Source organism: Leptodactylus fuscus, chromosome 5, assembly GCF_031893055.1.
Source record: "Leptodactylus fuscus isolate aLepFus1 chromosome 5, aLepFus1.hap2, whole genome shotgun sequence".
NCBI classification, from domain to species: Eukaryota; Metazoa; Chordata; class Amphibia; order Anura; family Leptodactylidae; genus Leptodactylus; species Leptodactylus fuscus.
The window spans coordinates 147,930,688-147,956,382 of NC_134269.1; the positions used below are offsets into that span (position 1 = coordinate 147,930,688).

The 25,695-nt window shown below is 43.0% G+C and overlaps 2 protein-coding genes and 3 non-coding genes across 5 annotated transcripts; 3 read left to right on the top strand and 2 right to left on the bottom strand.

Moving 5' to 3' along the window:
- Window positions 1–72: 72 nt before the first annotated feature.
- On the bottom strand, window positions 73–9,206 carry HEMK2 (HemK methyltransferase 2, ETF1 glutamine and histone H4 lysine). Its single transcript, XM_075274456.1, has 7 exons — window positions 9,147–9,206; window positions 8,885–9,017; window positions 6,220–6,306; window positions 4,296–4,386; window positions 3,269–3,352; window positions 1,822–1,963; window positions 73–1,381 (listed from the first exon to the last, which is right to left on the bottom strand). The coding sequence occupies exons 2-7, from the start codon at window positions 9,007–9,009 to the stop codon at window positions 1,269–1,271; spliced, it is 642 nt and encodes a 213-aa protein (XP_075130557.1). The 5' UTR covers window positions 9,010–9,017; window positions 9,147–9,206; the 3' UTR covers window positions 73–1,268.
- On the bottom strand, window positions 4,037–4,108 carry TRNAD-GUC (transfer RNA aspartic acid (anticodon GUC)). Its single transcript has one exon. It is a non-coding gene; the product is annotated as a tRNA-Asp (tRNA).
- An 8,869-nt stretch (window positions 9,207–18,075) lies between the features above and the next one.
- Window positions 18,076–23,146, top strand: RPL18A (ribosomal protein L18a). The gene is made up of 5 exons (XM_075274457.1): window positions 18,076–18,176; window positions 19,122–19,301; window positions 21,218–21,347; window positions 22,212–22,321; window positions 23,004–23,146. The coding sequence occupies exons 1-5, from the start codon at window positions 18,159–18,161 to the stop codon at window positions 23,094–23,096; spliced, it is 531 nt and encodes a 176-aa protein (XP_075130558.1). The 5' UTR covers window positions 18,076–18,158; the 3' UTR covers window positions 23,097–23,146.
- Window positions 18,592–18,723, top strand: LOC142205414 (small nucleolar RNA SNORA68). The gene has a single exon (XR_012716420.1). It is a non-coding gene; the product is annotated as a small nucleolar RNA SNORA68 (small nucleolar RNA).
- On the top strand, window positions 19,861–19,993 carry LOC142205415 (small nucleolar RNA SNORA68). Its single transcript, XR_012716421.1, has one exon. It is a non-coding gene; the product is annotated as a small nucleolar RNA SNORA68 (small nucleolar RNA).
- Window positions 23,147–25,695: the final 2,549 nt, after the last annotated feature.

A 25,695-nucleotide genomic window follows, 5' to 3' on the forward strand; every position in this document is an offset into this window, starting at 1 on the left:
GTGCAATAGTAATATAGATCTGCGTAAGAATACATACACAAAAAAGTATACAATGTAGATTTTCTGCACCAAATCCACACGTGGATTTTTTTTTCTTGGATTTCACGCCTGTTGAAATAGATTAAATCAACACAAAAAAAAGATTGACATTTTCGAGATTTTAAAGTCTGAATCATAAGTCAATTTTTACGCAAAAATATCTTTATCATGTTCATGAGGTTAAGACAATGCTACCGTATTACACTGCTGTTTTTTCTGCAATTAATCTGCAACGTGTGAATGCAGCGCAACACCAGTGACTGGAGTGCTAGACCTCTGTCCAGTTCAAGTCCCTGCCTGTGGATCTCCTTAAACATAATCCAAATAAAAAAGGAAAACAAGATGTTAAATGTTTCATTACAAAATATATCATTATGACAAACGTAATAAGGTACCAAAGTACTGCAATGTATTACCGCCTCGATATCACCCGAATTTCAGGAAGAGATTGTGAATGCACATGCAAAAATCCAATACCAGGTTTCTAGTTCTACTAAGACACTGAAAAGATTTGTTTCCTTTCTGTGGTTATGGAGATTGGTCCTTTCTCCAAATATTGCACCAGTCACGTATCATCTGAAAGATCCACCATGAGAAATCAGCTGTTCAATGCGATGACATCAAAGTGAGATCAGCGGCTCCCATGACATTAAAGGGGTTGTCTCTTGGAATAACCTTTTTATATAATAAGTGAGATAACGCACCTATTGGAAGGAATCGAGCAGGGTTTTCTAACCTACCTGGTCTATGCTCCCCAGCATTTCCTGAAGATGTCAGCCTCCACGGGCCCAGTCTCCAAGTTAGAATAGCTACCCCTTTACAGTTGACAGTCTCTTCCTATTGTACAACTATGATGGTGCTTGTTGGTTTCCTGCATACCCCCTGGTGCTCACTGGCTGGCGCCTTGGAGCCTCTGACTTGCCCCATTGCACATGAGACTAAACTACATATTTTTAAATGCTCTATATTTAAACTGCTCTTCAAAGGAACTGGTGCATCTATATGTATGATGATGTATATTACAGAGCACTGTTAACTATCCTGGTGACAGACTTCCTATAAGGTCATAGAAATATTTACAATACTTTTTGTGAGCGACAGTCCCTTTAGCAAGTTGCATTCCCTTAGATTTCAGTCCAGTACATTGTCCATTTTGTGCTTGTGATACCGTACTTATATCAACAAAATGGATTATTTTGTATATTTCTGTCAGGCAATACTTTGCAGTGTCAATGTATAGATTTCCAGAATTTTAAAATGGTAAGATGTTCCCTTCCCGCTTGTCTAGACAGCACCTTGGATCCTTGTAATCCGTAGGAATTCATTTTCTCCAGTACGTCATCTGAAAGTAGAGAGAAACTAAGTTTTATATCAGGACTACCCTGCAAAATAGTCATATGTTGAATTTATATATAGTAAGAGCCATATACCGGTAAGCATTAAGGGCTAATTCACACGCCTGTATGAACGTCACATGTCCCTTTTTTGGCAGACCATTTTACAATATGAATAGACCCTTAATCATTCATAGGTTTTAAAATGGATGTCGCATGGTCGCATTCATCATGGTTGTCCGAAAAAGGCCTTCAAAGAACTGACACGTCATACCCTATATGCGAAATATATGCCCTGCATGGGTCTACGCTGATCGATGAACCGCTATAGAACAGTAAATCACATTGGTCTCTGTATTTCACAGCGATTTATAGAATTGTCTGACAAAAACTAAACGCCGCTGTACAGTGCGACAAACAAGAGAATAAAGGCCTCAGAATATCTCACCGGGATTGTTCTCTTTCAGAACAAGTAAGTACAATAAGCCTTTTGAAGACAGGAGTTTTGGGACCACAGGAAGAAACCTGTCGATAACTTCACGGCCATTTTCACCTCCAGCCCAGGCCGCTTCTATTCCATTACTTCCTACCTAGAAAGTGAAGATGAAAAAATGAGTATTTCTCAGTACAGCCCTTGATACATGCTGTGCAGTTAATGGGGCAGATTTACTATGCACTATACAGCAGTTTTCTGATGTACAAACCATTAAAAAAATAAATAAATAAAATTTATAAATAAAATTATTTTTTTGTCCTCCACCTTTGCCATTTTCTTAAAGGGAGTTTGGTGAGGGGCATAGCATGGGCAAAACGAATGCCCCTGCCAGATTTATGTTCATTTATGCCCATGATGCCTGAAATCTACACAACTATGAGCTGGCATAGATTTCGGTCCAGGCACATGGCGTTCCTGAAGAATGTCCCTCATATAAGTGCGGTGTGTGCTTCTTTATAAATGAGGCCTAGTCTCAGTTGGTGACGCAGATATTGGTGGCCATCATGTAACAGATCCATCTCCAGATTGAATTCAGTTTTTCTGTTGCTATGATGGAACAGATAAAAGGCAGTGGCGTAACTAGGAATGGCGGGGCCCCGTGGCAAACTTTTGACATGCCCCCCCTTGCCCCCATGACCTCGACCGTCCCCCTCCTTCGCGCTCTATTATGTCCCTTAGTGGCCCCTGCACATAGTATTATGTCCCTTAGTGGCCCCTGCACACAGTATTATGTCCCTCAGTGGCCCCTGCACATAGTATCATGTGCCACTGTGGTCACCCATAAACAATTATTATACTCTGTCTTTTCAGACAGCAGAGTATAATAATTGGAGATCCAGGGGAATAAAAACATAAAAAAACACTGTTACTTGTCGCCCCGGCTCCACTGCAGTCCTCCGCTGTCGGCCTTCTTCAATGACGTCGGACGTCACATGACCCGGGATGCAGGCCGGGTTCATGTGACGTCAGACAACTAGGCCGAAGCCTGCCCGGAGCCTGGAGAGGTAAGTAACACAGTTTTTTTTATGTTTCTTACGTCTCCCGGGCCTCCAATTATTATACTCAGGGGTCTGCAAAGACCCCCCGAGTATAATAATAGTCTTAGTGGGGCACGCCGTGTCACTTACCGATCCCAGCCAGGTAACGGCCTAATAACTCCAGCCGGTAACGGCCTAATAAGAAAAAAGAAAAAAACGCAGCGGTAGCAGCTGTTGCAGGGCCCCCTAATGTTCCGGGCCCTGTGGCAGCCGCCTCCGCTGCTTCCGCAGTAGTTACGCCACTGATAAAAGGAAATGCCTGATGCAGATGTGAACACTGCCTTACCACTATGATACTATAGACCTGCCATTTTAATTCATTGAATGCTTTATATCTATTGATATTTTTGACACAAACACACCTCTTCAGAAGGGGTCACCACATAAGGGGGATTGAAGAGAAGAAGGTCAATTTGTCCTTGTAATCGTGGCAGTAATCCGCTGACCTACAAGAAGAACACGGAACCAGCAAATTACCTAGTGACAGAACTGCCATGTCTCTACAGGAAACATATGGCTATAATGGGCACATTCGCTATTCACTGCCATGACAGAATTATTTGTGGCTACTATTAAATACGTCAGAAAACTTTACCCATGCAGCAACAAGCAGAGGTTAGCAACACTTGGCAGAAAAATTCCAATCTATGATTGAATAAAAGCTGATGAATTTTACAGAACTAATTTTCAGGTTTGTTTTGTTTTTTAATTCTAGTAAAATATGTATTTGTTTCCACATCCTAAGAACAACCCTGGCATCAGACACGTCGTTTTTAAAAGTTGACCACTAGGGGCGCTGTTCAATAGGAGTCTATGGAGTTAGGGTTTGTATAGCTGCCCTGCACATAAACATTTTGCATATGGAACGACTTACATCATTATATTAGTAACTTATACACATCATCTGACCAAACTTAAGAGGCAGAAGGGTTATCAGCAAAATAGTATAGATGCATATCGAAAAAGCTCTTATCTTGTGGAAAAAACGACATGGCACCGGCAAAATAAGATTGATGTAAAAAACACTACATTGTGTTGTAAATACTTGTAAAGCACTGACAGGATATTAAACATAATGATAAAAATAATAATGACGAATATATCAGGGCAATCAGGCGCAAAATGTTTGCCTCCCCGTCGGGGAATCGAACCCCGGTCTCCCGCGTGACAGGCGGGGATACTTACCACTATACTAACGAGGAATTGCATACGAACCTTATTTCTCTCAGCTCTTTTATCCCTCATCATACAAGCACTACCACTAACTAATATATGCCTGAAACAAAGCAAGAGCTCCTACAGAAAGCAAAAGGGGTGTAAACACATATCTAGGAATGTGACTATTCTATCTACTTTTTTTTTTTTGGTTATATATATATTTTTTTTTACCAAGTCAGTAGTAACAGGCTCAATGTGCACAGTGTTGGCTCGGGCGGTCTCCAATGTGCACAAAGCTGCAGTAGGATTAATATCTGTACATCTGGAAAGAAAAAAAAAAAAAAAGAAAAAAAAAGAGAATCTTCAGCTATTTTCACATCTCATAAATAGCAAAAAAAAGGAAACAACTATCCATTAAAATGTGCATTGATTTCAATGGGCTTTAGAATGTCATCAGTTCAGGAATGTTTTGCTCCATTCTGTGCTATCATTTCCATCAAGAAATGTTCCATATAACAGAAAACGCATTCAGTCAATACCAGTCTGATACAAACCGAAGACTTTCTGTCTGTGAAATAAGCTGGCGCTAGTACGGTAAGTAAAATACAAATAAATAATATCCTACACTTATGTCCCACAAGAAACAAACACAAACTGATCCATTTTATCTAACATGGACTCTAGGTAAACAGATAGCTATTAGAGATGAGCGAGTAGTATTCGAAACGGCAGTTTCGAATAGCACGCACCCATAGGAATGAATGGACGCAGCCGGCACGCAGGGGGTTAAGCGGCAGGATGCCGACCCGTCTACGTGCCGGCCGTGAATTTTCCCTTATCGTGTCAAATATTCTTCCCATTTTACCTGTTTACATCTGGAGATACGCTGCCAATAATTCATGGGATCATTTTTCTTTCAGCAAATAAAACTTTAAAATTCATACAACTTCTACATGATGTGCCCAAAATAACTGCACAGAAATATTGGGACAGTGTTCCTTAGACAACAGTTTTGGATTAGGGCCACATGTTTTGGTTCACTGCGGAAAATACACAGTGGAATATCCAGCGGCAGATATATCCACAGCAAAAAAAAAAAAAAAAAAGCTGGTTTTATGGCTATCACACTGACCCATTCATTACTATGGCCTCATAAACACAGGTGTAGATTTTTTCTGGGGCTTTGTATTTTATTTGGGTTTATGAGCCCAGGGCAAACTCAGGACCGGTCTTAATCCTGTCAGTCTGGGCTCACTGAGACCATTGAATGGAGCTGTGGAGGTACAGGCAGCAGATGGATGACATACATGTGCTGGCTGTGCTGTATAGCTACATGTGTACAGATGTGATCCCATCCACTTCACCGCTACTGTACATTACAGCTGGTTAATCCACACCTGCATGTCAATTTCTACTGCAAATTGTTCATGTGGATTATATCAATATGCATGTCCACCGGTTACTACTGTAAAACAATATGCATTTTCTGCCTACAATTGAGAAGAGAAAAAACTGCAGCATCTATGTCCACATCATGACGATTGTGGGTGGGAGAGCAGTAAATAATAAAGCTAGTACTGTGTAAGCGATCAGCTCTGTAACTAATGGAAAATAAAGCATACAGCTTGGGTTTAAAGGTTTGGTCCCAGATCATAAAGTTAAATACACCACATAGGTTAGGTGTAGACATTATAAAAGCATGGATCTGGTTTCCCTCCTCCAGTCCTGAACGGGGTGCAGTGTACAGGTGGGGGGTGTCAGACCAACAAAGATCTCACATTGGTGACCTATCCTTAGGAAAACCCCTTTGAGAATGATACCTAAAAGTAGGAAATATGATATTAATGGTTAGTTTTGTTGAAAGACGTATCACGCAAACCCTTGAAAGGGACTGTCTAACCAAAGACAATTTCTGTAATATGGGGGCCAACTTCTAGGACAAACAGTTGCCATCTGCAGATCATTTCCACACAGTAGTCACGCATACATTTGTTGGCATGTCAACAAATATAATATTACATGCATTAATTAAATGAATGGCCATCCATGTATTACACAGATGGCAGTAGAACCCCTTATATAATATTAGGACTACTCTGTACTTCAGCTCATGACAACTATACATTTGTTCAACAAGAGACAAAAATACACTTACAGATACCAAGCTTTAGGTCCAATAAGCGTTGCTACAAATGCAGATACCACACCAGATCCACAACCTATTTCCAGACAGATCTCAACTCTGTAGAAGCAGAGAAGAAAGTATTATGAAAAGGCTGGATTTACATGTTACGTTTTTATGACATCTCACATTCACTAAGGGTAAGTTCATTTTCCACCGCGTCTAACCGTGACAGGATTCAGATGCAGGGAGGACATCAGCACTCCGTCCTGGCTTTCTGCTGCTGATTCAGCCCAGATGAATGGACCTGTTCAGCAGGGAGTCTCGAGCCGCAGAAATCGCAACAAGATCTAGCAGGACACTTATCTCTACAGTGTCCTGCTGCGATCTCAGCCTATCATTTACAAACAAAAGGAGGCAGATTCTGGGCGGAATATGCCACATATTCCCATGTGTGTACATCCCTCAAATGTAAAGCACCATGGAATTAATTGTACTATATAACTAAACAATAATAATAATAATAATACCTCTAACTCCATCATACACATTTATTCCTTCAAATATCAAAGTTTTCAAAGGATGTGCAGCGTTAAAAATTGTTTACATGAGGTTATTGGAATACCCTACTGGCACAGCATTCTGCCAAACTTTATTCCTTAAAGGGGCTCTATCAGCAAATTCATGCTGATAGAGCCCCACATATGCATGAATAGCCTTTAAAAAGGCTATTCAGGCACCGCTAAAGTTATATTAAACTACCCCCCAGTTTTAAAATAAAACCCTAAAAAAGAATGTGATCAACCCATTGTGCACGGTGGGCGGGCATTCAGGGTGTGTCTTCTTCATCCACGCATCCTCTTCCTGCGATGTCCTCAGGTCCCTTCTTCCTCCGGCACTCGCGAACTGACATTGCTAAAAAAAAAAAGCATGCTGCTTCTACTACGGCTACTGCGCATGCGCCCAGGCCATTTTTTTTTAGCAATGTCAGTTCGCGAGCGCAGGAGGAAGACGGGACCCGAGGACATCGCAGGAAGAGGAAGCGTGGATGAAGAAGACGGCGGACCCTGAATGCCCGCCCACCGAAAACGATGGGTAAGTTGATCAAATTCTTTTTTTAGGGTAGTATTTTAAAACTGGGGGGTAGTTTAATATAACTTTAGCGGTGCCTGACTAGCCTTTTTAAAGGCTATTAACGCATATGTGAGGCTCTATCAGCAGGATTTTGCTGATAGAGCCCCTTTAAAGGGGTTGTCCGAGAGAAATAGAAATCCTTACACCAATCTAAACACCATCCCCCTACTTTCTAAATGACATAATTTAGCAAAAATGTATAGTTGCCCATATCCCTTGGGCAGTCATGTGACATTTTCTGATTGTCCATTGACGATCAATTTTCCCGTTTCTGGAAATGGAACATCACTACTATTTTCCCCCTCCACCCTATCATACTTACCTCGCTTCCTTCCAGACTTCTTCCTGCGGGGAACAACTCCTCCACTTTTTGATGTGCCCACGCATGCGCAAGAGAGACGGAGTCCTCGCTTTGTGCTGTAGCCGACACTCCATCTCTATTGTGCAAATGTGGGAGCCCAAATGAGCAGTCCATGCATGTGCAATAGAGATTGAGTGAAGGCTACAGCACAGTGCCGAGAGTGGTGTGCTGGCAGAAGAAGAGGAGGAGCCATTCCCTGAAGAATGAGAGTCATTTGTTACATTTTTCTGAAAAGTGACCGTGAACACTGGCATAACATACATTAGTATTTTCAGCAGCAAGAATCATATTCCTTATAGGATTTGTACTATGTTGGTGAATGCAGCGCACACTACATATCATCCTACGCTTTGTACTGTTTAAAAGGATTGTATCAAAATAATCATTTATCTCCTATCTATAGGAAAGGTGATAAGTGTCTGAGATTTGGGGGTGCCACCACTTAGATTTCAAGCACTCAGGATAACACAGACCCCATGTCTCATGTTAAAACAGTAGTAACTTTCTTTATGGGACAGACAAAGATAGCCAAATAGCTTGGGTATTTCAGCACCATAGACTTGAATGGAGAAGGACACAGGACCCTTTCTCTCATGGACCCCCAAAGCTCAGACACGTAGAACAAAGCAATCCTGTGATAGGTCATCACTAAAATATTAGCAGGGGTCTGACACTGGGACACTCACTGTAGCATGTAGGTGAGTGATGTAGGCCACTTCAGTACTTATCAAGCACATCAGGCTGTGTTTGGTATCAAAGCTCAGCACCATTCACTTTAATTGCAGAAAAAGTACTCAGGTCTAGTTCAAATCTGCGTTTGGTATTCGTGAAGTCCGCTTTTCTCTCTGCATGTATCGTGCAGACACCGATTGTAAACCACACAGACCCATTATAATCTATGGGGTCCATGTGGTTTCTTAGCTAACCGCTTTTTAATGCATATAGGTTTCCGTTCGGGGGGGGGGGGGGGGGGGCAAGCAAAGTCCCCAAACAGAATACCGAACACAGATGTGAACAGGGCTTCAGGGAGTGGCACTTTTGTTTCAAACAGCTGATCCGCAGGGGTCTGGAGTATCAGACCCGCAAGGTTCTTTAACTGATTACTTATCCTGAGGCTAGATCATCAGTATAAAGTCCTAGAAAACCCCTTTAAGCCACAGCTTCCTTACATTACATGAATGGGCTGTCAGCATTCCACCTTACCTAGATCTCAGCTCCTCAGCCTCTTTTTCCAAGGCATCAATTAAAAGAAACGTGTCCTCTGCCGGGCCATACACTTCAGTAAAAGCTCCTCGGCCAACATGTGAGTACACTGGGGTGGGGAACATGCTGGAGGCTGAAAGGGAAAATCTGATGGTTACTACATGAATGAGCAGCGGTGTTAGAACTGACAGAGAAGACTGACAGTTACAGTCTGCAGTATAACAGTGACGTCACCGCCCTGCCTTCACTACGTCATACTGACCCGGGTGTTCGCTCAACTGCTTACTCTGACTGCACCTCACATCCCAGCTCACGGCGGGGGCAGAATGGATGACGTACAGGGTCACGTGCTACAAGGCTGTCACGTGACTCTTCTGTGCCGCTTCCGTCCTGTCGGCAGGGCAGTGGCAGGTGAATTGTGATGGCTCTCATAACAGGGCTGGAAGCTAGCCTCGGTCTAAGACTGTTTATTTATCACGTGGCTTTCTGCCTTTTCGATGCTGGTTATCTAAGTGATGTTCACACTGCTAATTATACATGCTGGTTCCGATGCGTTTTTTCTGTTACAAAAAAAAATCTGCATTAGTGAAAACGAGCCACCATATGGTGCAGCTGTTTCTGCACAAAAACAGTGGCCACAAGCTGGTTTGTCTTATTGAATCTATGCTACCTCTGAGCTGCCATATTCAGAAGAAAAGAAATGCCACTGCTCACTGGATAATGGGGATATTGGCACTCCTTAGGGAGAGGCCACCGGATAGTAACACCAAATTTGGGGTCACAAGTTTAGCCTTAATTCCTCCTATCCTGAAGGATAATAAGGCTAGATTCACACCTGCTCTGCGTTCAGGGATTCCGGCCTGAATCTGCTTAAAAAATACAGAGACAAAAGTTCAGCGAGAAGGATTTTTTTCTGTGCATTTTTCGGGCGGAAACCCAATGGTCCCCATTATAGTCTTTGGGGTCCGCAGGTAACCGCTTTTTAAGCAGACCCAAGGAATGGAAAGCTGAACGTTAGTGTGAAACTAGAGTAAGTCAACGGGGAAATAAAAGCAAATACTAGCGCTCAAAAATGAGTGTCCCAATAGGTATACATACACACTTGTTAGACCTGTCACTGAGGTCCATGCATTGCATGACAATAAGGCACTATGAATAAACAATAAGTAAAAAACAATAAAAACATATCCTGGACAAACTGACCTTGGTTTCAGTATCATCATGCAGCAAATACGCTCACCCCCCTCCAGTCCACACTAAACTCTGCTGATCACTTAATCCCCCTCTCCCTCCGTATTTCATCAGCCATTCCCCTCTGCCAATCCCTTTAATGGATACCCGTCACCCAGCAAATAGATTTGAAATTGCCAACCTTGAAATACAAAGCCATCCACAACCTGTCCCCTCCGTACATCCCTGATCTAACCTACCCACGTGTAACCTCTGACCCTTTCGAGCCGCTTACACCACTCTCCTCTTATCTGCTCTTCACATAACTGCCTCCAAAAGTTCTCATATGTATCCTCTGTACTGTGGAACTCACTACCACAACACATAAGACTAACCCCCATAATTGCAACCTTCAAGAGGGCCATGAAGACTCATCACTTCAGAAGAAGCTGACAACCTTCAATAACCCTGTTGCCACTACACCACTCCCTCATCAAATTCTACCCTCCTTCCCTTATAGATTGCCCTCTATCCCACTATACTAGTTGGTCACTATGTTACTCTAGGTTCGCACTAGCTTTCAGGTTTGCATTCTTTGAGTCTGATTCTGGACCCAAGAAACGTAAACCCAGTCTGCTTAAAAAGTGTTACCCGCGAACCGCATAGACTATAATGAGGTCCAACATGTTTCCATCTGAGAAACGCAGAGAGAAAACTCCTGATTGCAGGACTTTGCTCTCCACATTTTTCAAGTGGATTCAGGAACGGAATCTTTGAATGGAAATCAAGCGCTGGTGTGAATCCAGCCTAAGGGTGCATTCACACTGAGTAAACGCTAGCTTATTTTGTAGAGTAAAATTACACTTGTAAATTTTGCTATCCCATTGACTTCAATGACATTTTACAGGCGTATTTTTTACAGGCGTATTTTTACACTTGTAAAAAAATATCATTGAAGTCAATGGGATAGCAAAATTTACAAGTGTAATTTTACTCTACAAAATAAGCTAGCGTTTACTCAGTGTGAATGCACCCTAAGGCTGCGTTCCCACGGAGTAATGCACCGTGCATTCAGACACGTATACACGTGTCAGAGTGTGAGCGCTCAAAACAGATCCCATTCACTTCAATGTGTGCTGGCTTACGGGCGCTACACATTGAAATCAATGGGAGGCTTTTTAACCCATTGATTTCAATGTGTAGCACCTGTAAGCTGGCACACATTGAAGTGAATGGGATCTGTTTTGAGCGCTCACACTCTGACACGTGTATACGTGTCTGAATGCGCGGCGCGTTACTCCGTGGGAACGGAGCCTTAGTATTTGTTTTGTGTTTATAAGTAAGCCCTCGGAAGTACAGCACTATGGTATTGGTGCTGTAAAAATAAATCATATTTATTATTTGTTTTTTTGATCATATTTTAGTATGGAGTAAGTTTATTGGTTTTGGCCAATTTATGTTTATTTGTTTTTTTACTGTTATTGTTGACTCACTGCACTGTGTTTTATTGTAATATAGCCCAGGTGATTGACAAGTGTTAGGTCACATTCACTAAACCGAGTTTCTCGGGATTTACCAGCCTGACCTTCATGCTGGGAACAAGACTCAAGTAGCAAAAAAGTCAATGGTACCGCACACTCTAAAATTATATGTGGTGCTAGCGAAAAAAGGTCCTTCGACCCAAATATACTAGTGAAAATAGATTTTGCTGCACACACTGTTTTGTGATCAAAGGAATATAGAGATTTATTTTACAATATAGTTAACGCCTTTTGACACAATGCAAAAAATTGGCATAGAAAGACAGGCTAGATCAATTGGATATGACGGCATGCCTTGACACTTATACTGATCCTGCTACCACACTAGATTGCGTCTGATGAAGGTCTAAGGACCGAAACGTCATATCCAATTGATCTAGCCTGTCTTTCTATGCCAATATTTTGCATTGTGTCAAAAGGCGTTAACTATATTGTAAAATAAATCTCTATTCCTTTGATCACAAAACAGTGTGTGCAGCAAAATCTATTTTCACGGGAACAAGACTCAGAGATACTGTCCTATACTGTAATCATAAAAAATAGATAACTATGATGCTGGGAGGCCTGCTGCCGGCATGAAGGAAAGGCCAATAAATCCAGCGAACACACGGACCGAGCTTCATGGGTGAAACTTGGTCATGTGAATCTAGCCTTAAAAGTGTATTTACTAATTAAAACGGTTGTCCAGGAATTATAGGTTTCAGCAAGGAGGCCAGGGAAGGTGAAAAATCCTATTAATATTATAAATGTGAAAGTTTGTGGGATTGTGTGTTTGTTACTCTTTCATGCAAAAACGGTTGAACGAATTTGGATGAAATTTGGCATATAGTTTGTAACCTCGATTAAACACATAGGGTACTTCTTATTCCAGTAAATTACATGGCTTCACGACTGTTAGGAATTTATGTTCACATACTATATTAAACTGCTCTTGGCAGCAGCAGTATCTCAGCTAATTGGAGGTTGCTGATAAAGCCAGGTATGTTATCTCTCCATGTAAACACACAGCTAACCCTCAGTCCATTGTGTACAAGCCTTTGCATATTATCTGATCTGCTCCAGGCAGTGATCACACACTGGATGGGAAAACACCTTTAATCAAAATTGGCAGTTTGCCAATTTTAAACATGCCGAGGAAAAAGAAAATCTAATTTGTCGCAAAATTATAAAACAATGAGAGCTATGAAGGTAGCCAGAAATCACAGAGTTCTCCTCAAGCGGAGCTGAGGGGGATCATCGACGCCAACAACACACTCATTACATGGTGTCCCAGCGAGATGCTGGAACAATCACAGGCGCGGTGCAAGGAACAAGTTTAGAGGCAGGCCAACTTGAGAGCTGGCAAATCGCCAGAGCAGGTGGATCATCCACGCCAACAACACGCTCATTATGTGGCATCCCAACCAGCTGCTGACATGCTGGAACAATCACGGCCACATCGCAAGGAACGAGTTTAGCGTCAGGCCAAAATCCGGAGCAGGCAAACTACCAACGGCAGCAATTTGCTGAATATAGGTGTATCATTGACACCAACAACACGCAGACGAAATCGCAGGCAGAGGCTAGTTAAGAATATAAACATATTCACCTGTCCCCGTTGTGCCCCCACCATGGTCTGGACCAGCGGCGCCCAATGGCTTGTTATGGCAGAACTGTTTGCCGCACTTGACTGCTGCAGCCTAATGAGAGGAACTGGGATGCCACAGGTTAGTATGTGAGTGACGTCCCAGCTCCTTAGGTTGCTGATTGGCTTGAGTGGTCACATGCAGTGAAGACTTGTTTTTAGCAGCAAACTCAGGTTCTATTTGGCACCTGACGACAGTCGGCTTAGAATATAGAGTCCCCATGGTGAACGCTTCAATCCTGCTTTTGTTGGTTACCAGATTTATCGCCAAACCAGAGGTTTAGCAAGCTGAGCGCTGGCCGATTGCACACGAGTGTGACCATGTTCAGTGTACTATCCGTGTATTTCACAGACAGCACCCTAACACATACATTTCTATGGGCCTTTACACATGACAGTCCAGGCTGCAAAATATAGAACCTATCCCTGTCCTATTTTGCGGCCCTTGCTTCCGTGGCTCCTATTCTTTGAATGAAAGGGACCACAGAAGCACGGACAGCACACACAGGACATCCGTGTATCCCCCGTGCGCCGCCCATTCCTTTAAAGGGATTCTACCATTAAAAACTTTTTTTGTTGACACATCGGAATAGACTTAAGAAAGGCTATTCTCCTACCTTTAGATGTCTTCTTCGCCCCACTGTTCGGTTAAACAGCACTGGGGGTGTCCCCAATGCTGCGAGAGAACTCTCCAGCGCCATCTCCATCTGGAACGTCCTCTTCATGCGTCTTCTTCCGACGCAGGTGGTGAAACTTGTAGGCCTCGGGCAGAGCCGACTGTGCATGCCCGCGGCCACAAGAAAAATGGCCGCTTACACAGTAAGCGGCCATTTTCTTGTGGCCTGTGGGCATGCGCAGTTGGCTCTGCCCGAGGCCTACAAGTTTCACCGCCTGCACTGGAAGAAGACGCATGAAGAGGACGTTCCAGATGAAGATGGAGGCAGCGCTGGAGATTACTCTTGCAGCATTCGGGATGCCCACAGTGCTGTTTGAGCGCTGGGGCCCACTCCCAATGCTGCAAGAAAACTCATTTGCATATCGACGGAAAACAAAATTTTAATCGAACGGTAGGGCGAAGAAGACATCTAAAGGTAGGAGAAGAATAGCCTTTCTTAAGGCTATTCCGACGTGTCAAAGACAAATAAAAAAGTACAACGTACAACTGGCCTAAGTGTCAGTGTATTTTTATTTTATAACCTTCCCCTACTGCATATATTAAATTGTCTGATCCTGGAAATCTCTAAGGGTCCACTTAAGAGGGTATACAGGAGGTATTATTAACAGGGGAGGTCACACAGGGGCATTAATTTAACCCCTTCCCGCCGATGGCATTTTTTGATTTTCGTTTTTGACTCCCCTCCTTCTAAACCCCATAACTTTTTTATTTCTCCGCTCCCAGAGTCATATGAGGTCTTAATTTTTGCGGGACAATTTTTTCTTCATGATGCCACCATTAATTATTCTATATAATGTACTGGGAAGCAGGAAAAAAATTCAGAATGGGGTGGATTTGAAGAAAAAATGCATTTCTGCGACTTTCTTACGGGCTTTGGTTTTACGGCGTTCACTGTGCAGCCAAAATGACATGTCCCCTATATTCTGTGTTTCGGTACGGTTCCAGGGATACCAAATTTATATGGTTTTATTTACATTTTGACCCCTAAAAAAAATTCCAAAACGGTGTTAAAATTTTTTTTTTCTAAAAGTCGCCATATTCCGACGGCCGTAACTTTTTTATACATAGGTGTACGGGGATGCATAGGGCGTCTTTTTTTGCGGGGCCGGGTGTACTTTTTAGTTCTACCATTTTCGGGAAATGTTATTGCTTTGATCACTTTTTATTCAAATTTTTATCAGAATTAAAACAGTGAAAAAACGGCAGTTTGGCACTTTTGACTATTTTTCCTGCTACGGCGTTTACCGAACAGGAAAAATATTTTTATAGATTTGTAGAGCGGGCGATTTCGGACGCGGGGATACCTAACATGTATATGTTTCACAGTTTTTAACTACTTTTATATTTGTTCTAGGGAAAGGGGGGTGATTTGAATTTTTAATACTTTTTATATTTTTTTATATTTTTTTTAACTTTTTTTTTTTTTGCATTTATTAGACCCCCTAGGGGTGTTGAACCCCAGGGGGTCTGATCACTAATGCAATGCATTACAATGCTAATGCATTGCAATGCATTGCAAAAAATCATCATCTCTTTTGCAGGCTGCATACACCAGCCTGCAAAAGAGAGAATTTGCAGACCGGCTGGGAGCCTTTAACAAGGCTCCCGGCTGTCATGGCAACGTGACATCGGCCCTGGAGCATGCTCCAGGAGCCGGCGATCCCTGCCAAAATGGCGGCGCCCATGCGCCGCCGGGAAAATGGCACCTCCGGTGCCTTTGACAGCAGCGCTGGAGGGGTTAATGCCTCCGATCGGTCCGGGGACCGATCGGAGGCATTAGAGCCGGTTGTCTACTGCTTAAAGCAGTAGACACCCGGCGGCTATGACGGCCGCCCGGCTCCCGGGCGGTCGCCATAGTTACAGACCCGACACGCGCCGTACTATTACGGCGCATGTCGGGAAGGGGTTAATGATACATACAAGAGTATTATTAATTTACAGTGGATTTTCATACTATATATTTTATAATTGGGGTAGCAGAATGGGGACCATATGTAGTTTAAGACAATGTGGGTCGGGTTCCTGGAAAAGTGTGGAGCCAAAGATGTCTGTAAACTTTACAGAGACAGTCACAGCAGGAAGAAGTGGTGATGGTGTTGCAGAGGGAAGAAATGAGAAATGTGAACAATTAAAGTCAGAGACGTCACCTCTAAGTCACTAAATGAAACTGCACTTCATTAATCTAGATCAGGGGTAGGGAACGTACGGCTCTCCAGCTGTTGCAGAACTACAACTCCCAGCATGCATACTTGCTCTGCTTGGAACTCCCATGGAAGTGAAGGGAGCATGTTGGGACTTGTAGTTTCACAGCAGCTGGAGAGCCAAAGTTTCCCTACCCCTGATCTAGGTGGTCTGCAGAGCCCTGTGTAGAGCAGATATCTACCACTATATTAGTATATTATATTAATGATAATATTGGTATAACTGGGTTGGGGGCCCACTTGGCTATCTTTGCCCCCCATGCCGAACCCTTACCTACTCCTCTGCCCAGATTAATCATATATGGGACAAAGGGCCCAACTGCGCAAAATGTATTTATTATTTCCTGAGAAAAAATATGTGTCTTATTTTTGGAGAAACACAATAACAATCATTCCACTCCCCCCCCCTCGTGTCCCTTCAGTGTACCCCCACATTACTATCAAGCATCTCGTCATCGCCCATGTCCATCCAGTGTACTCTCACATTACTAACAAGCATCTTACTATTCCCTTTGTCTCTCCTTTACACCCTTGCATTACTACTATCCACCATATGCCTTAAAGGGGTTGCCCAGTCACGACATGAGTTACCTGGTATTCAGTTCTGTACTTGGCTATCTCCAATGGTCTGAAATCACTAAAATGGATGGAACAGTGGTAAGACCCAGCCATTCCAATCAGACTTGGGTGAAAAACACCCAAATTCTTATGACCATGTGCAAAGATACCCACAGGGGAGGGGGTAACTTGTGGTGAACAGATAACTTTTTTAAAGAGGACCTTTCATGGTCCGGGGCACAAGCAGTTCTATATACTGCTGGAAAGCCGACAGTGCGCTGAATTCAGTGCATTGTCGGCTTTCCCGATCTGTGCCCTGGGTGAAGAGCTAGCGGTCACGATACCGCAGCTCTTCACAGTCAGAAGGGCGTTTCTGACACTCTGTCAGGAACGTCCTTCTGTACAAGCACCGCCAATAGCGCTGTAGTGTGTGAGCGGGGAGGAACGCCTCCTCCCTCTGCTCACAGTACTTGTCCATAGACGAGTATTATCAGGAGGGGAGGGGGCGTTCCTCCTCAGTCTCAGTGCTACTGGCGCTGCTTGTACAGAAGGACGGTCCTGACAGAGTGTCAGAAACGCCCTTCTGACTGTAAAGAGCTACGGTACCAGGACCGAAAGGTCTTCTCCCGGGGCACAGATCGGGAAAGAATTCAGCGCACTGTTGGCTTTCCAGCAGTATATAGAACTGCCTGTGCCCCAAACCATGAAAGGTCCTCTTTAAGCCTATCCCTGTAATCCTAGCAATTATTCCACCAATAGCCATATATTTCCTGTGCACCCCACACAAGCATTCTACATTACTAGTGCTCCCCACAGTGCTGATAAAAATGCCACAGCTCAGAGCACCCCAAACACAGTTTCCCACAGCTCCCCATGTGTCTTCTAAAGTACACTACCAATCGTCCATGCACTGCCAATGGAGGAGTTTCTTTGTGCCTCTCATGTAAACCTAACACAGATACAGAAGACTCCTCCATCTTTCATGAGGCTCCTGAGCACCTCCAGATCTCCCCCCCCCCACCAAACATACCATCAGTGCATGAAGCACACAAGCACCCCACTGCTCTCCACAGCGTCACAGCTTACCATATCCCTAACAGTAATACATCTAATAAAGGATTCAAGCTCGCTGTCCCCTACAGCTCAGCCCCAGAGCCTGCCAAATCCACCTGCACCATAGCATGCCATCCCATATAACACAACTCAAACACCTTTCCCCCCACAGTACACTATGCACCCCACATCTCCCCATGTTCCTCCACTACACGGACACAACTTTCTCCTTCACATGATTTGAGCACGTCATGTGACCTTCTGTCTCGTATACCGAGTATAGTATTCAGCCGTTACACTTCCCCTCTATAGCCCTCAGAGCTGCGCTACAAGAGACCGCCCTCCTCGGAGAGGTTCCGCCTCTTCCGGTGACATCACACCTACCAGGAGCAACTATTCTAGACCCGACCCTCGGCACTTCCTTTCGCTCGGCGGCAGGGATCGAGGCAAGATGAAGGCGTCCGGCACGGTAAGTTAAACCCGGCTTGGGGACACATACCGGGAATAGCGGCGCTCTGCTTCGGTCCTGTTGCTTTCCCGAGCAGGGGAGTGTATGCTGCTACCGGTTGGGGGCGGCTAGGTTACGTTATAGAAGCTCTCCTTTCTTGAGGCCTTCAACATGGCGGCTGTGGCTGAGCCATGCGGCGTCTGAGGCCTCCCTGGGAGGTGTGCTCTGGGTTGGCATGTATAGGGATGACTGTGGGAATGGCCATGAATCTACTTTATTATCTGACGCTCGATGTTAGTGGTTAGGCTGTGGGCCCGCACCGGCATGGCTGGCCATCCCCGATCCCTCGTGTGCGGTGTGCCCTATGTGCCTGGTACATGGAGGAGCGGCCCCCTATCCTACGTATAAGCTGTGGTATCTAATATACTCATTGTATAATGCACACAAAACCCAATGATCATTGTGCAACCTCCATGATGATCTTATCTGCTGTGCACAGAGTAATAGTATCTTGTCGCCTTCCATGGGCTGCTGTGCTCATGGCAGTGAAATTGAAGGTCCTACAAGTATGGATAAGCATGTCTGTCTTATAAGCAACCCATAGTGTGCAAAGGCTATGGGATATCCAAATAATGTGTCAGGGATGTCACCATGTATGTCCATCATTTGGTTGTCAAATCCTCTTTACATTCACTGGGAAAAGTCTACAGACCTGCCCCAGAGCCTATGTTAGGGGCCTTGGTACAAGATTCTGTTACAAATGCTGGTCATTAAAAACCTCCATAGCGCTTGTCAGACCACAGATCTGAACCTACGAACAGTGGTTTCTATCCAATAGATCACTAAAATCATAGAGCAAAAATATCCCAAGTCTAGTCCTGGCCTTACAATCCAGTTGTTATTAATGACATGATCTTTTGTTACTTCTATATGGTTGTGACTGACTTGAATATATCTTTTTTGCAGCTAAGAGAGTACAAGGTAATAGGGCGCAGCTTGCCTACAGCCAAGTCTCCAGTACCACCTCTCTATCGTATGAGAATCTTTGCACCCAACCATGTTGTGGCAAAGTCTCGCTTCTGGTACTTTGTATCTCAACTGAAGAAGATGAAGAAGGCGTCTGGAGAGATTGTATACTGTGGACAAGTAAGTGTTTATAATTTTAAAATGAAGGCAGATATTGGTTTCTTATTGAGGACATGGGAAAAATGTCTATATTCACCACCCTGACAGTTGATCATATACGTTTGACCTGTGATATATTTGGAGCCTTTCTTTATGGCCACTAAACCCTCTCTATGTGGGATATATGTTTACGGCTCGTTCACATCAGCGTTGTGAACTCCGTACTTGAGGTTTCCGTTTCCTGCCTAAAACAGAGGCAGGATACGGAAACCTGTAGGAGTCTCTCTCACCCGTTCATTTGAATGGGTGAGAGAGATGTCCGGCGGTGAGCGTTTTAGGCTCTCCGCCGCGAAACCGGGTTTTATAATCCGGACACAGAGTCGGACATGCAGTACTCTGTGTCCGGATAAAAAAAAATCCGGTTTCGCGACGGAGAGCATAAAACGCTCACCGCCGCGCACGGCCGGACCCGGTCTGTGGTTTCCGTCTTCTGGCATGCAGAAGACGGAAACCACAGAACGGACAGGAGAACGCTAGTGTGAACCTAGCATTAGTATGTTAAGCAGTCAGAAATTGCACATAGGCACACTTAACCCAAAGATTATTATTCTTTCATATAGTAGTCTTTTCTTGTGTGCCCAAACTAAAGTTGTACCTTGTCGCCTTTCCAAAGCTGATGTGCTTGTGAAAGTGAAATTGAAGGTCCTATAGCTACTTACAAATGCGTATTTTGCTTGTAGAAGGTTGGATCAGTTGAATCTTATTGCATACTTATGTTTTATCAAAACGTTCTTTAAATTTATGCCTATGTACAAAGTATGGCCTTTGTGGCGTCTCTGCTTGCATGCAGCTAATGTCTTTTTATGCCTTAGTCTAGTGTTGGATAATTAATTGAAAAATAACCGGAAACAGGTATTACAGTATTTGCAGTTTCATTCAGTACAAACCAAAACTGTTATCTTTAGAGGTGTCTTTAGTCCCCAAAGTAAAAATAGAGACCCAGGGGCGTTATCAAACTTTATTTAATTTTTTATTTTTTAAATATTGTTACACTCCGCTCCCTGTTCTCTTCTACGCTTCTGCCTGTCTTCAGGGACCGTTTAGGCCTATGAGTGGACCTCTGCGGGCCCTCACGTCAGCTCCGAAGGCCAAATCATGTCAGAGCCTGAGTAACTCTGTCTTTTTATGTTTGATCACCTCCCTGGGGTATCTGCTAATTATCCTCTGGGGGTCTAAAAAATGCCAGACAGGGTTTGCCCAACACAACCATACTGTAAAAAGGTGTGACCTAAAGCTCTATTAATCATAATCTAGATAAAATGCCAGATTAATCGTCATTTTTTTACTTGGGTCGTAATTGCACAGTCCTACCTCAGCCCTTTATACTGGACATCATGAATTGTATACAGTAGTCACTTGATGAAAGCGGACATTAGATCTTTTATGTAGATTCATTTCGGATAATTCTAGTCAAGAGTTGGTGCCTATATTTACGTGGCCATTTTTTAATAGCCTTCAAAAAAACCTCAGTGCTTTGTGTCCGTCATAAAGGATATAGAGTCAAGCAAATTGAAATTCATGGGTTTTATAATTGCCATTTGATGGCTGTTTCAAAAACTTCCCTGGATGGGCATTAACATTTAAGTCTGACTTGCGCTCACGGACGTTGGGTACATAACGTCAATGTCATGTGAATTAGACCTAAGACTTGCATGGTTGTGCTGCGTTCAAGCCAGAGCTGCTAAAAGGAACTACTGCTCTTCTGAAGGGGTTATCCACATTGCAACCTTGTCCTTTTATGTTCTGTTTGTATCCTAATAGGACAAAGATGCGACAGACTGTGACTAGCTTGTATTAGTTACTATAGTCACAGGACTACCAACAAACAAGAAGTGTAGTCCCTAATTTCTTCCATTTGTTTGTATTTATGCCTGCAGGTTTTTGAGAAATCTCCTCTGAAGGTGAAGAACTTCGGCATCTGGTTGCGTTATGATTCTCGTAGTGGAACACACAACATGTACAGAGAGTACAGAGATTTGACAACAGCTGGTGCTGTGACCCAGTGCTGTAAGTATATACATATTTCAGTAAGAGCAGATGTATTTACTATAAAATTCGCCTTGAAGCTGTTTAGCAGGGCTCATTAGCAGTTTTCCTATGTCATGTGATAGTCTAGTATTGCAGTCTATGGTTTAGGAAACAGGCCCTCTACACAGCTCCATAATTTAAAATTTGGGGGTGCCAAAGTTTTTGTTATGCTTAATTACTAGAGACGAGCGAGTACTATTCGAAACAGCAGTTTCGAATAGCATGCACCCATAGGAATGAATGGACGCATCTGGCACGCAGGGGGTTAAGCGGCAAGACGCTGGTGCCGGCTGCGTCCATTCATTCCTATGGGTGCTTGCTTTTTGAAACTGCCGTTTCTAATAGTACTTGCTTATCTCTAGTAATTACCCTATAAAATTGTCATTTATGTGGTTGTATGAACTTGCAGGGTAATGGTAGTGTTTGTACTGCGCATTGCACACTTTAACAGCCCGTATGACTATAGCGCTACTCTTCTCCCCCCCCTTTCTCTTCCACCTTCTCAGGGCAGCAGTGAAACTACAACTCACAAAATGCTGTTCTTGGAACTCCCATGAAAATGAATGGAGCAGAGCAAGTATGCATACTGGGAGTTGTAGTTTTACAACAGCCGCAGTGCCCAAGGTTGCCTATCCCTGTTCTACCTCATTCTCAAATTCTGTCATGTGGCTCTGAACAGAAAAATAAAGATTGGAAGGAGGGGGTTAAAAAAAAAAAATTGCAACTCAAAACAAAAATGGCTTAAATTTGATAAGATATTTCTCCCTCATTTTGGCACCCCTGTTGTGTACATTACGTCAACGACTGTATAGCTTATTGCATGTGTTCATTTCCCTCTTGTAGACCGTGATATGGGTGCACGCCATCGTGCTCGTGCCCATGCTATTCAGATTATGAAGGTTGAGGTGATTCCTGCCAGCAAGTGTCGTAGACCAGCCATCAAGCAATTCCACGTAAGTAATGTACCATGCAACAAACTCAGAAGCAGTTTCTCATCACATGTTATGGATTCTCTTCACAATCTAAAGTGGATCTTGTATACTATTTCTCTATATAAGAGCAGCATAGTGTGGGAACAATTTTGGCCAAGTTCTGTTACATCATAAGCCACATTGCTTTCTCTGCTAGACAAGTGTGCAAGACTTGGCAAATTGAAAATGCAATTAAAAAAATGTCTACTATTCTCAGAAGGAAGCAGTCTGATAGATGAACTTGAAAATGTTGTTTCATCTTAAAATGGGTGATTTCCCTGGCTTGAATAGTGGCATGTTACTGTAAAAGCAGAGACTTTGTGTATTGTGATTTGAATCCATGTTGTAAGTGTCAATAAAGTTGTCATAAGTTGTCCAGATGTAGTCACACTCTTAATCTTCATAGCAGGACTGTTTAGAGTGCATTGAAGGATAGACCTACTGATTCCACAGCTTGCTTTATAGAGGTGTTAGGATATCTCAACTCAATAGAAAACATTATGCAGCATTTGGAAGCATATGCTTAAAAAATGAGCTTGTTGCAAGCGTGAGCATGGTTTCAATGTAGTGCAATCTTATATTTTTAAAATGAGCACAGCACTGGTAACTGAATTTTATTGTCAAATCTATTGTATTGATTTTGTGTTTTTCATGACCTTTTCAGGACTCAAAGATCAAGTTCCCTCTGCCACACAGAGTTCTGCGTCGCCAGCACAAGCCCCGCTTCACCACCAAGAGACCAAACACTTTCTTCTAAGCAAGACAAAGTCCTTGTTCTGTGGTCAAATAAAATTCTTATTTGGAAAAGTTTTTGCTGCTTGAGTCGATATTTAACTCCTCTTTGATGGGTGCTTTTGACAGAATATCTAGTACTGAATATGGAGGCACATACTTGATATATCATCCATTTTTCTTGTCTGTGCTTTCACACTAGCTTAGGCTTGAATCAGATAATCCAGTCTACAAAACTGACCAGCCTGACATCAGAATTTCTCAGAAGTGAGAAATGGATCCATTAAATAAAAGGTCTTTTCCTGGCATTCTGATGGCTGGTTCTCAGCTGTCACTGCAGGAAATACTTGAACTATGTAGATGGTATTGCTGAATACTGTGACTCAACTCCCATGCAAGTGAATGGAAGTCTAGCTGCAGTATTCACAGTAGACACTACCAGTATGAAGCCTTCAACTTTGAGCAGTAGATGGTTGGAGGTCCTTTACTGATCAAATATTGATGACTTCTCTTGTGGAAACTATCAAAATTTTATCTACTTCTGAAATCTTAGTCTGTTTCAGAAACTTGATGAGGTAAAGTTATTTATTTGCAGAGCTTGTCGTGAAATATGTTAAGATTATCCTGGATATATATTATACTCTATATTGTGTGCAACATAATGCTCAGGTTGTCCTAAAATTGCTGCTAAAAGAAATGTGAACACTGGATGCAGCTGACTTGGGAAATGTTGTAAATGTGTTGATAGTAGGAAGCTGGTATCAAAATGTCTTGCGGCCTGCCCTTTTTATCTTCAGGGACTATTGCTGTACTGTTTCTATTGAATGTATAGGTAACACGAGCAGTACTGAATGAATAATCTTGTCAGTACTTAAAGCTGGTTCACACCTGTGCCCGGTCTCCGCTTTGCAGGTTTCTGTTTCCTGCCCGAGAATCTAGACAGGAGATAAAAACTAGCAGGCAGTTTTCAAATCCATTCATTTGAATGGGTTTGCAAAGTGTCTGCCCGTGGGTGTCTGTGTCTGCTCTCTGTGGCGAAACTTTTTTTTTTTTTTTTTTTTTTTTTTTTTTTTTTTGTTGGACATGCAGGACTTTGTGTCCGGTTAAATAAAAAACCAGTTTCGCTGCAGAGAGCTGAAGACGCTCACCGGTGGACACTGAATGCCGGGTTTCCGTCTCCTGTTGGCAGAAGACGGAAATCTCAAAACGGAGATCGGGCGCTGGTGTGAACCCGCCCTTAGTCTGCTCAGTGTCCATTGCAGTGGCTAAGTGGTTAGCACTGTTGCCTTGCAGTGCTGGAGTCTTGCAGTCAAATCCAGCCAAGGACTTCAATTGCATGCTTTGTATGTTCTCACTGTGTTTGCATGGGTTTTCTCTGTGTGCTCTGGTTTCTTCCCACACTCCAAAGACATACTGGTAGGGAATTTAGACTGTGAGCCCTACTGTGGAATATGATGGTGCTATACAAGTAAGCAAATTAAAATAACACTACTGTAGCCCTAACAGGTGGAAAGCTTAAACTTGCAGAAAACGAAGACTTCTCTTTTATATGTAGATAACTGAACTTTGAGTTTTTCACTGTCTGTAATGTATCACTAAGAAAAATGTTCAAAGAAAAAAATCTTTACAAAAAAGACTGCATGTAGCTCCAAAGTAATGCAAAGCTCGGAATAAGTTAGTGAATCTTGAGGCCATCTGTGCTAAAATCCAGCCCAGGAAGCCTTGGTTTAAAGTGAATTTGTCACATGAAAATGCAGTCCAATCTGCAGGAAAATGTTAGTGTAGGAGGAATTATAAACAAGACTTTATAACCGTATGGGGGCCAATTCAGCTGACTGTTTGCTCTGAGAATTGCAGTATCTGTTAAAACCTGTATTTTCTGAAGACTGCTGTGAGTTCCTGAACTACCGTTTGTCATGTGCTCTAATGATTGGGTATGGGACTCTAGGACTGGTAGTGTGGCAATATGGCATCAAAGATCACTATGAAGTAGTGCTTTCACATTAGATTTGGAAATGTAGCTGTCACACTGACAATGGGGGCTTATTATTCATACTTTGTACACCAGCTGACTGGCATTCAGAGCACACTTACAAAAGTGAGTGGGAATTCAAGGATAAGACCCTCATAAGGTTCATGAGAATTAAGAAAGGAGCCTTTTCATCTGGCGCATCTCACTTCAGTACTGTATATGCCAGTTTTAATAAATCAATCAAGTCTATTGTTTCCTGCAATGAACATAGTTGAAGTGGTTGAAACATTCCCTATACCATTGTAAATACACACATAGCTGCAAGCCACGGATTGCTTGCTGGGCTCCTTAGCCTATAAATAAGATTTTGACAAAACTTGATCATTAAACTCTGTTGCCAAGATTTACTCTTGTGGTAATGACAGTGTAAGATATCCAGTTCACCCTACAATTTTTTTTTTTTTACATGGTAGATGTGAGTGTGGATACTTAGGGGATATGTCATAAATGTACCAACAATATGCCATGTTCACACTAGCATTGGTCTCCCTGCTGTTCAGGTCCTTATGGGGGCTGGAATGGCACGGAGCCCATCTACTTTAAAAGGTGTTACCTATGGGACCTATAACCTATGTTACCAGTTTCAGTCCAA